At 40.2% G+C, this 12169-nt stretch overlaps 1 protein-coding gene across 1 annotated transcript; it reads right to left on the bottom strand.

The window, feature by feature from the left end:
• Positions 1 to 2764: 2764 nt before the first annotated feature.
• COIL (coilin) lies at positions 2765 to 11632 on the bottom strand. The gene is made up of 7 exons (XM_032805652.2): positions 11341 to 11632; positions 8080 to 9280; positions 7378 to 7464; positions 6080 to 6127; positions 5368 to 5437; positions 4243 to 4331; positions 2765 to 2983 (listed from the first exon to the last, which is right to left on the bottom strand). Exons 1-7 carry the CDS (start codon positions 11592 to 11594, stop codon positions 2891 to 2893), a joined length of 1842 nt encoding a protein of 613 aa, XP_032661543.1. The 5' UTR covers positions 11595 to 11632; the 3' UTR covers positions 2765 to 2890.
• Positions 11633 to 12169: the final 537 nt, after the last annotated feature.

The following is a 12169-nucleotide window of genomic DNA, read 5'->3' on the forward strand; positions in this document are numbered from 1 at the left end:
GAGACCAGAGTGAGGCAGGCCCTGATTCCTGTCTGGTGGCAGCGCTATCAGATCCAGGCTGGTAATTAAGCTTGGAGGGTTCATGCAGGCACCCACATTTTGGACGCTAAGGTTCAGAATTGGGACTTATGCTTATGACACACTTTAAATCCCACTATGTCTGTTTTGTTCAAGGTTATCTTATGGTTCCCCTCCAAAAGGGCATAGTCTAACCATTTCAGTGTTTGCATAAGTTACTTCCTCAAATTATGTCTTTTCAATATCCCATTAAAATAATTTCAAGAACAATTTTAATCTACTCAATTGGGAATGGTTTTGGAAACCATAAAAACTGTTTTCCAAACTTTTCCAAAATAGGCATTCATCCATCAATCCTCTCACTTTAACTAATCCAGCCTGGAGCTGAGACTCCTCCATACTTTTGTTCTAAGATTACTCCATTCTGAACTTGTGCAAGGAGACTCTTAGCCCCAAAAATTAAGTTTTAGAATGGAATCTTTTACTAAACATTATGCACTACAAAATAAGACTTCGCCACTTCCCGTATCTACAATAAAATGTTGTATTGTACCAGTGCATGCAAGAATGTAAAAGTGACATTAATTAGTAACTGACTATATACCAACCTTTAAAAACTGTTTTGAAAATATCAGCCCAGGCGCACCATCTGGTCACCAGCTTTTGATGTGATTTTGAATGGAGGTGGGGGCAGATATTTGACTTGCTAGTCAACAGAATACTACTCCCAAGTGAGCAGAATTTTGTAAACCTGGAATACTTTGATTTACATTGGTCAATTTTAGAAATATACAAGATACAAGCAAACTTCAGATGTAGAAAAAATGAAATCTTAAAAACTATACTAATCCAAGGTGTTTAACATATAGGTATATTACATGTTACCTCAGTAGCTGTCAAAATAAAACCCTAATAGGACATCGTACAAACTCTGCCTTCACTTAATTGAAATTCAGTCTGTCCGAACAACTTTGTTTCATATCAACTGACTTGGTTTGTGCTTGTTGAGGGATTTGGTGGACTATAAAAAACAATTTTTATAGTAATTAAATATTCTGTAATACTGCCACCCAGTGGCCAAATACAATTAGTAAATGTGTATCTTCAAAAACCTTCTAAGTACTTACACTTCAATTTTTTTTCATGATACATCTCTACTCCGATATAATGCGCCCCAATATAACATGAATTTGTATATAATGCAGTAAAGCAGTGCTTGGGGGGCAGGGGGGGGCAAGGCTGCGCACTCCGGTGGATCAAAGCAAGTTTGCTATAACACAGTTTCACCTATAACACAGTAAGATATTTTGGCTCCCGAGGACAGCGTTGTATCAAGACAGGTGTGCACTGTGTGTCACATTCAGCTGTAGAATGGGGAATATGGATCTTGGGTCTGTTGCACAAAATGCATATTAAATGTCAGAACTACTCTGTTAGCAGATGACAGTTCTTCTGTAAGATATTGCAAAATGTTTCCATTTAAATAAATTGTTTGCAATTCTTTTGCAGAAATGAAAAACAATCAGCAGTTACCTAAAAACACAAACTTTTCGGGATAAAACTTATTATTTGGCTCAAAAATATCTTACTGGTATTTTTTTTTTTTTACCGTTTCAGTTCTCAGCTAAATAGTTTTTCATTTATTCATTATCCCATTTTTCTGAATTTTAAAAAAGTTAATATTGCAACACAAACAATGCCAAATGAAAAATAACCAAAAATATTTGAACTGATCATGTAGAATGTTAACATGTTTTAGTATGTCCTGTATTTACACAGTAAAAAAATCAAAAGATATTGTAACTTTACACAATGTTATAATATAGATAAGGCAAGTTCTCTAACCCAAAAAGATTACAAATCTAGATAAGCAGCCTATGACACAGACAATATTTCAGGAGTCTACTATATCTAGCTGTTTTCTTGTGTTTGAAACTTTGGTCTTTGGGACAAGGATCATCTTTATGTGTCTGTGTGCCATTGTTCTAAGCAGCATACAATCAGGCCTCGTAGGTGCTACCACAATATCAATAATAATGAAGAAAGCAACAACAGAGTATTACTGGAAGATACTGAATGAGGTGGGATTTAAGGAGGAAAGAAAGGGCACTCAGGACACAAACAGATCAACACAAACGGCAACAGAACAGTTTTTTAAAGAAGTGCAAACAGATTAATATAATACACATAGGAGGCAGCACTGCCTAGGAGTGTTAGATTTCAGTGTTCTAGTCCTTGTTCTGCCACTTGCTTTACATACGGTTTTCAATTTTGCCATCTACAAGGGGAGGATACCCACCTACCTCTTAAGGGTAAAAGCACTTAACATCTATGAAGCCCTTTAAGATGTTCAGATGGAAGGTGCTACAGAACTGCAAGAAATAGCATTTATGCCAAGTCTTGCAGCAGTGGAGGAAGATAGTGGAGTACGTGTATGGTTAGCAATTGGACTTGTGATGAATTATAAATGTTATTTTAAGTTCTCCTTACAGTAAGTTATCTTTGTATTGTTATATTGCTATACCCTTACAGAGAATAAACTTACCTGGAGCTAATGATTTTAAAAGAATTCCTGTATTTCAGATCCATTAGCAAGCAATTCCTAAATATGTAACTCATGGCTGTTTGGCAGAAAAACTAGTGTTTTATTTAAAACAATTTTAAAAAGAGAGGCAAATGTACTTTTTGATATTAAATACACCAAAATTCCCTTTGAAAAACTGTATTTATAGTTCCTTATACACAGTTTCATTTTGAAATTATTTATTAAAAAACATCCAGTGCATTTGCTGTCTTCAAAACCAAAAGAAAGTACTTCACAAAACAGTGAGTCCATACAATTATTTACACATATGGAAAATGAGTTCACATCTTAGAGTTTTACGTTCTCAGTGGTTGATTCATTAGTAGGAGAATGTTCAACGATCAGTCTTGGTTCAATCAGTGCACCCCAGCTTTCAGTTACCTGAAACAAACATATAATACTTAGCATGGAGTGGAACAGATGAGATTTTCTTTTATTATCTTTATTTGTACTAAGAAGGTACGTACATAGCTGCGCATCTATACAAGAATATTACCAAACAAGAACTGCTGTATAATACAAAAAGATCTGTATGGTGAATCCCTGCTCTGCTATTCTGCTTTCCCAATACACACAGAATTCCACTGATATAAGCAAAGATCCACACATGTAGGGAGAGTAAAATACCAGATGAATAGACAAACTTGTAAAAACTGAAATATGCTAGACATAATATTGAATTCTGTTACATTAAGAAAAAAAGTCTTCAAAACATTTTGTTCAGTGAATTGTGTATTGTGACAGACCCAGACCAGTGGGGTACAGGAGTCTGGTCCTATTGGTATCCAGGGGTACAGGAGTCTGGTAGAGGGCAAATATACTGGTCACTGGATGAGTAGTTTTCTGTTCCCTGAGTGACCAGAGCAGGGTCTCCACTAGAGTAATCAGGAACCTGCTAGAACCAATTAAAGCAGACAGGCTGATCAGATCACCTGCAGCCAATCAAGGCAGGCTAATCAGGGCACCTGGGTTTAAAAAGGAGCTCACTCCAGTCAGGCAAGGAGGAGCCAGAGGAGAGGAAGTGTGTGTGAGGAACTAAGAGTGAGAGGGTGTGCTGCTGGAGAACTAAGGAGTACAAGCATTATTAGACACCAGGAGGAACGTCATGTGGTGAGAATAAAGAAGGTATTTGGAGGAGGCCATGGGGAAGTAGCCCAGGGAGTTGTAGCTGTCATGCAGCTGTTACAAGAGGCACTATAGACAGTTGCAATCCACAGGGCTCTGGGCTGGAACCCGGAGTAGAAGGCAGGCCCGGGTTCCCCCTAAACCTCCCAACTCCTGATCGGACACAGGAAGAGTTGATCCAGACTATGGGGAAGATCACTGAGGTGAGAAAATCTGCTAATAAGAGCAGGACCCATCAAGGTAGAGGAGGAACTTTGTCACAGTATATATATCTATACACCTACGCAGCTATTAAATGGAGGTGTAATGATTGCTATAATATAAATATACACCAATCACTACAAAGAAGCAATTATTCCTTTTTGGTTTTGCTCATTTTCATTGAGACATATTGACAAATAGAAATCTCAATAAAACAAGTAAGTTCCTTAGCTGTAAAGAACAGTCACATACAACTGATGCTATTTCAACTGTGCATACCACAAAGCCAAGCAGTTTAAAGAATATTAACACACCTTTGTATCCTGAGGAACAGCATATTCTATCACTTCAGCTCCATCTGCAGACTGGTACACCAGATCAAATTTTCCTGGCTCTTTCACCACTTAAAGAAGAACAAAAACATGATTTACAGTTAGTTTTATATAAATGTAAAAGTAAACATTATTTGTATAATATTTAAAAAGCTAGTCAAGTTCATTTAATCAGCAATACACATTACAACAAACACTGTTACAATCATTCACTCCCCCGTGTTCAATGAAGCAGTTGAGCAGTAATGACCATACACTACTCTGTGTTTATACTACACTGTATCACACTAGACAGTATCAACTCATTAATCTAATTTATTTGTGGTAGGGACCCATTTGTCACTATGCAATTATACAGTGCATATAACTGGTGTGTATATATATATCAGAGATAGGTGACCTAGTTCAACCCCTTCCAAAGTGCAATATAGGTATCTAGTTAAAACCACACAGTAAAATCCAGTAAAAAGTCAACATTTGCCAACTCAATCACAAATCTCTCCCGATTTAAGTATAAGGAAAAACTATGTCAAACTCAGATGTGTGGCAGTTGTTGATAAATGCTGGTTATTAAATGGCAACCACTATACTTGCATTCAGAATTTCAATCAAGTATTTGAGGTGCACTCCATTACTTGGTAAGGACTTAGTCCTTCACCAAATAAAGTCAATGGCAATACTATTGACATCAAAGGACAGGGCCCTAAAATTTCTTCCATTCACAAGCACATCTATTCCATTTATTTTCATTTAACCATTTTAATCTTTCAGATGATACAGTGCAGTTCCAATGGGACATTGTTCACCTTCTAGCTGTGAATAGCACAACTCAAAGTGAACTTTATATGCATAATGCCACACCTAACAAGTCATTCAAGTATCCAAACCTGCTTGGCAATATGTACAACGAACTTCAAGACAGCAAGCAAGTGCCATGGATTTTCTCTATTTAACATACTATTTTAATCTGGGGAAAATTTTATGATGATTGAGGTAATGCTGAAAAAATGTGTCTAAAAATTGTAATATATTGTCTTACATATGTTTACCACCACAGCAATGACTTTAGATATTTATATACCGACTTCTGGCATTACATACACTTGCCTGCTGAAGATGAAAGAATCTCAAGCTCTAGCTGTTTGTTATCAGCATTCCAACTGATTATTTTTCCCTCCTTCAAAAAACAACAAAAACAGTCCTATGGTGAAGCATAGCAAATTTGACAAGTGTTTCATATTACATTACAAGGATATCTTGAACACAGCCAGAGCACATATTTCTATTTGATAAAGTCTTTTGTCCAGTTCTGAAAAATCTGTTAAAGTATTAAACAATTAACTTTAAAAAGTTGTAAATGAACTAAATTAGTAATACCAATAAACCCAAAACTTTTATTGCTACATTAATCCACAGTGACTGTGGCAATTAGTCAGCTATAAATCAAGTTCTTTGAAACTGCTACAAAAGTATGTTTTTAATAATTCCATCAAATGTCTAGACAACTTCAAACGAATGTACCAAGTCTTTCAATGTTCTTTTGCATCCAAAAGCTTGGAATTTTTCCTCACATTTTAAATTGTTTCCTGTTAAATCAGCAGTACTGTTTGCATGTGTTTTTCTATTGACAACACTTTAATATTTTGAATAGTTTTGTATTTTGTAATTATTTTTTATTTATATTGGAAACAGTCTGCATGATAACATGAGAGGTGGGGGGAGAGAATATACAATGCACAGAATTATAAAATATCTAAGACTCCCCCAAAACCTTGTCTTACCCACTATAGTATTATACATACATTTTTTGAAAAAATACCTTGTAGTCAGATACTTCAGGAGTGTAATTTTCAGTTAATTCCAAAAGCTGTTAAAAGAAAAATACAAATCATTAAAAGAGATGAAAAAAATTTATCTCCTGCTTCTGGCCCTTGCTGACCCACTTACTATCCAGCCTGGGCCCTATCATTGAGGTGAAGTGTGTAAGAGCTGTGTATTCTGCTCCTAGACCCTAATGCTTCCCCCCGCTAGTATTCCATGACTGGTTGCTCCAGTGGCTTTCCATTCAGCTTGGGCTTCAAGAAGAGATCACTGTGACTCCAGTTTCCTCAGCACCAGTGATTGTTTTCTTTATTTTTGATTTTGGAAATGAAGTAACATTTTTATAGCAAATTTTGCAATGATGTCACAGAAACACCATACAGAGAGAAATAGTAACTTAAGAGGATTTTCATAGTGACTTCATTTTTCTGTGAGAGAAGCACTTCTCTCTGGGGTGGTCTTTAAGGAGTTGTTTGTATCATGATACCTTTTCCATGGAAAAGGGAGGCGTTCTGGGAAGGTTCAAAGTCAGCTTAATTAACTGAGGCTTGACTCAGGTGGTCTGAGGGAAGGATCTATTGTAGAGATTTCTCTACGAATTTCTACTGAAATTGAGGTGGAGATGGAGAGTATGACATTTCTTTGCTTATGTTGTCATTCTGTTAAGTTAAAACAAAATAAACTTAAATGCACTAGTTCAAAAGCTTTCTAAAATAGACACATCAACTGATTCCCTTCAAGTTGTGTTTTTAGAGTAAAACAATTTGAAAATATATGCACAGTGAAAACTGTAGCAGGTGCTTTTATTCAAGAAAATACTTGGTTAGAGAGATTAATGAATAATTTTAGAGCTACTAGCAAATACAAGGCATACCAGAAGGCTTAGAGGGCTTTGAACCAGTCAGAGTTCCAGATTTCTTATAAAAAGATTTAGACAAAAATGTCATTCACCAATAAAGATGAAAAAGGGTTCTTTGGATACCCAGTTCTTATGCTAATGGTTGAAGGCCTAGCTTTATAATTCATCTGGAAAGGTTGTGATGTCAATCCTACTGGGACCCATTTTTCCTCATCTAACTTACAAGCGAAGGGAACCAAGGTTAACTGCATATCAGGATAAATGCAAACATACTGTCTGATACTTCTGCAGCAACAGTCACTAAATAATGCAAGTTTGAACACTGCAAAATTTTTGGATGTCACAGCTAAAGTAATAAATCACAATTTATTATACTGGTACATCTGAAAGAGATCTGAGCGATATGACTAACACTATATATTTTAGGATTTCCTTACCTTAAAGGCAATTTTTTCCCCTATTTGTGGAGGGGCAGCTAACAGAGGTAGTACACTATAGTCCCTCTTTGGAACTTCCACTGGATTCTGTAAAATTAATATTACACTTATTGATTCAATTACTTAACAAAAGCAAATAAGCAATATTAATGCTGTATGAAAAAACTATGAGAAAATCCATCACACAAACCAGCATCCAACCCAAAAGGTAGAGCACAAGCTATGTGTATAATATAAAATAACAGTATTTTACAAACACTTGTTCAGGATGTGAGTTAGCTGTCCTTAACCATATGAACTGTACAGTTGCATTCTTTGCATTGGTCTTATTCTTATCTTTTTTGTTTTGTTTTTACAATTTATGCTCATTTGATGTGAGAGGTAGTGTTCCCTGGTGAACAGAACACTCAGTTGGGACTCACAAGACCTGGGTTCTATTCCCAGTTCTGGCACTGGCCTGTTGCATGACCTTGGGTAAATCACTTCTCTTCTCTGTGCTTCAATTTCCTATCTGTAAAATGGGCATAATATCATCGACCTTCTTTGTTAAGTGCTTTGAGATCTAGTGTTGAAAAGCACGATATGAGAGCTAGTGGTATTACTGTGTTTTTGTATATTCAATTACTAACATTTTAGTAAAAAAATATAAAATTTAAAAAAAATCTTTAAAGAAATGTGTTAAGGACATAAATAGTCACTCACCTGGATAACAACTGAAGTGTTTTTTGCTGCTTCATTTAACTGCTGCTGTTTCTGGCTTTCACTGCTGTAGTTGAAAAAGACACTATTGCTTTCTCCTCGGCTTCGGCCCTGGCCCCAGCCCCGGCCTCGGATCATCCCACGACACCCACGGCCCCTGGGTCCTCTCCAGAAGAAGTTATCCTCTCCTCTTCCAAGTCCCCTTCCAAAACTGCTAGGGTTTACAGCTGGTCCTTGATCGCTAGCTGACAACTGTTTATCACCATTTCTTACAAAGGATTTATTGAAGCCAACATTCGCTATGGGCTTTTTAATAACAAATGTCTCTGAATCTGAACTATCAGACTTTGAAGAGGAGGTCTTTGCCTTGGGGGACTTTGACATAATGTTCACAATTGGTGGATTTTTAGGCAGCAAATTTCTCGAGTTATTGCTTTGCTCCTCCTCCTCCATACTAGAGTCAGAATCTGAACTCGAGGACTGGGGTTTAGCTTTTTTACTAATTGCAGTCTTAGGGGAATTTTCATCTTTAGATTTTGCAGTAACTTTACTAGCAGCAACAGCTTTTATAGCAGAATTTGCAGCAAGTTGGGCTTTGTCTCTGTGTAGGATTGCTGCCACAGGTTTATGTGAGGATTTACTTTGTTTCATATCCATTTCATTGTCAGATGATGTGCTGGAGGAATCACAATCTGAAATTCCCCCTCTCTTTTTGCTGGACTGTGCTGAAATGTTTTTTACTGTGCTACTTTTACTAGGACTCAGAAGGAAAATGTTGTTGGCCTTTTCTAAAACCGTCTTTCCTTTAACTGCCCTTGTCTTTCTCTGCTTAACATCCTTTCTTTCTGTCTCCGGCTCTTTCTCCCCCTCTGACTTTTTTTTAAGCTGTTTGGACTCATCAAGACCACTGTCATCCTTACCTCCTGTGATACTATTTCTTCCATTCACCTCTTCTTTTCTTTTTCTTTTCTTGGACTTTTTCCAAGAGTCTTGAACATTTAGAGAGTCCTCTTCCTTATAAGAAAGATGTTCAGAGTTCTGTTTCTTCTTCTTCTTCTTCCTTCTGTGTCTGTCATCTTCACTTTTAGACTCCCCCTCCTCTTCCAACTTTTGCCTGTGCCTTTTTCTCTCTTTTCTTGATGAATAAGTGATACCATTACCCATCTCATCACAACTATCTGCAACTACCTCTTCCAATTTAACTCTGTGAAAAAGACAAAGAGAAACAAGTGTTCACTATAAGTAGCAAATTAATATTCCTTTCTACATATTGAGTTTAAATAGTAATCCTTATTTCTAAAAGACAATCTAATCTCACAGCTATTCACTTAGCAGCTAAGAAATATTACCTTAGTAGATGAGGAGATGCACCTATAAATCTCCCAACAAATTATGCCACCAAAGACTAAACTAGCTTCCATCAAACAGCCTAAAATCCTCATATGCTCACTCGAGGGGGGCGGACATGTCCCTGTTGCTTGAGGGGACCACATGCCAGTGCAGGTACCATGGAGTAGGGGAGCTCAGTGGGAAGTCTGCAGGGAACATGGGCTGCACTTTCCTCCAGTACCTAAGAAGCCTTGTCTTGCACCCCAGATTTCCTCTAGCCACACTTGTCAAACTTTAGGTGTTTGATCTGAGGCACAGTCTGTAATAGGAAGAGAGCTCCGAGACATAAACCCTTGTATCAAAGGCCTGCTATGAAGCAAAACCTGCTCACAAAATCTGGCAAAAACAGGATTGATATTGTAGAAATACACATTCCTAAGAAGTGCTAGTCACAAAGTACTAACGCAAACACATCCCAATATCAAGTGGTACCAAAACATCCCGATATCAAGAATGCTACAAAAACATTCCCCACGGATAACAGGAACACACTGGCCCCCCCAAAAAGATAAGGTCAGGAAGACAGTATGTAATAAAAATGTTTTGATCAAACCAATGTGTACAAGGTGATGTGTGATAACTAGCCATGTCAGGGGGCAGTAACTAACTACGTCAAATGGGCAGTACTAACGTGTTTGTATCAGAATATAAAGATGTATCTCAGGGAGTTCACTGAGCTCATTCATTGTTACAGGCATACATGTATTAATGGTCCAGTAGAGTCTCCAGAATACTAGTGCCGTGCTACGTCAACAATAAACTTGGCTGGGTGCCTTCGTCCCTTAACGAATCTTGTGGTCAGTGGGCGGTTTGCGCAAGGTTTGTCGTGCCAGCAGTCTGCACAGGGCTGGGGCAGCACACGAGAGAACACACACACAGCCAAACATCTGTCAACATCCAACCACACCGGCTTTGTGGGACATGGCAGGCCTGCCTCTAAAATCTCAAGATTTTAAGGGTATGTCCAGACAACAATAAAGATACTTTTCAAAAGAGAGCTGAACCTAGGCTACAATATGACCGGCTAATATGATTTTAGAAATATTAAAAGGTGTCTGCCCAGGGGGAAGAGGGAGTTCCAAATCCTGTTAGCTATTTTCAGAAACAGGTTTTCCCATCCACTAGGCAAGAGCAGAGTAGGACAGCCATGAAAGTACGGTTGCCAACCCTCCACGATTGGCCTGGAATCTCTGGGAATTAAAGATTATGTCAGGTGATGAAAATCTTCAGAAATACATCCAGCTAAAATTGGCTACATGAAAGCAACACTGCAGAGAACGGAGAAGGTACAGAGAGCGATGGCTCCGGGTTGGACTCGAAGCAAAGCAGAGATTTGAGCCTCCAGCCACTTGGGGAACAGCCTAACCATTAAAAAAGCCCCCTCTCCTATGGCTCCATTGCTTAATCCCAGACTAAAGTACCACCTTGGGCCAAGGGAGCCTGGGCAGAAACATCAGGGGCGTCAATCTCCCACGGGGGCAACTGAACAGTGGCCAGAGGTACCCCCACCAAGATTCGCTGCCTAAGGGAGTCTCACGCTCTTCCCCACCCCTCAGTGCCTGAGGGAGTCTCGCGCTTCCCGCCCCGACTCCCTGAGGGAGTCTCGCGCTCTCCCCCACCCCCCAGTGCCTGAGGGAGTCTCGCGCTTCCCGCCCCGACTCCCTGAGGGAGTCTCGCGCTCTCCCCCACCCCTCAGTGCCTGAGGGAGTCTCGCGCTTCCCGCCCCGACTCCCTGAGGGAGTCTCGCGCTCTCCCCACCCCCCTCTCAGTGCCTGAGGGAGTCTCGCGCTTCCCGCCCCGACTCCCTGAGGGAGTCGCGCGCTCCCCCCGTCCCCTCGATGCCTTAGGGAGTCGCGCGCTTCCCCACTCCCCCACCTGAGGGAGTCGTTATCCCGCACCAGCCGCGCGCTCTCGGTCGGTGGCAGCAGCGCCCCCTCCAGGAAGAGGCTGAGCTGAGCCCGGCGGCTGAAGCCGAACTTTTCCCGGATTAGGCTGATGAGGTCGGTGACCAGGCGCACTTGGCTGGGCTCCAGCAGCAGCCAGCACAGCGAACAGCCCGGGCTCCCCGGTGGCGGGTAGTCGAAGAGCAGCCGGAGCCGCACGACGCCCCCTCCCCCTGCCGCCGCCATCTTGGACAAGGAGGCCGGAGCGGGGAGGGAGGCTACGGTGCCCCACGCGGCACAAGAAAGGCATCACTCAGCAGCTTCGCCTTGCGGACGCCACCTGCCGGCGGCAGCGGGGAACTACAGCCAGAGAACCGTGCCTGCTGCAGCAGGGAATGACTGGATTGTCAATCACTTTATCACAATCGTGTTCATATTGATCACCAGCAGGGCCGTAGCAACAAAGAACGTGGCCCCCTCCGAACATACGTCCGGGGCCCCTTACCGAAAAAGTCAAGGGCATATTTCGAAGACTTTGCCGAGTCTGAGATCACAAGATTCCAAATGTGAGCTCCACATGGTACATACAAGGCACGGTCATTTATTTCTAGCATGTGGGCTTGAACTCCTTTATTCTTTCCTCTCATATTTGCGCTGTTATCATAAGCTTGGCCTCTCATGTCAGCAATGTCTATTCCTAAGTTAAGTATCAGAGGGGTAGCCGTGTTAGTCTGGATCTGTAAAAGCAGCAGAGAATCCTGTTGCACCTTATAGACTAACAGACATTTTGGAGCGTGAGCGTTCATGGGTGAATACCCACT

This window comes from Chelonoidis abingdonii, chromosome 13, assembly GCF_003597395.2.
Source record: "Chelonoidis abingdonii isolate Lonesome George chromosome 13, CheloAbing_2.0, whole genome shotgun sequence".
In the NCBI taxonomy this organism is placed as follows: domain Eukaryota; kingdom Metazoa; phylum Chordata; order Testudines; family Testudinidae; genus Chelonoidis; species Chelonoidis abingdonii.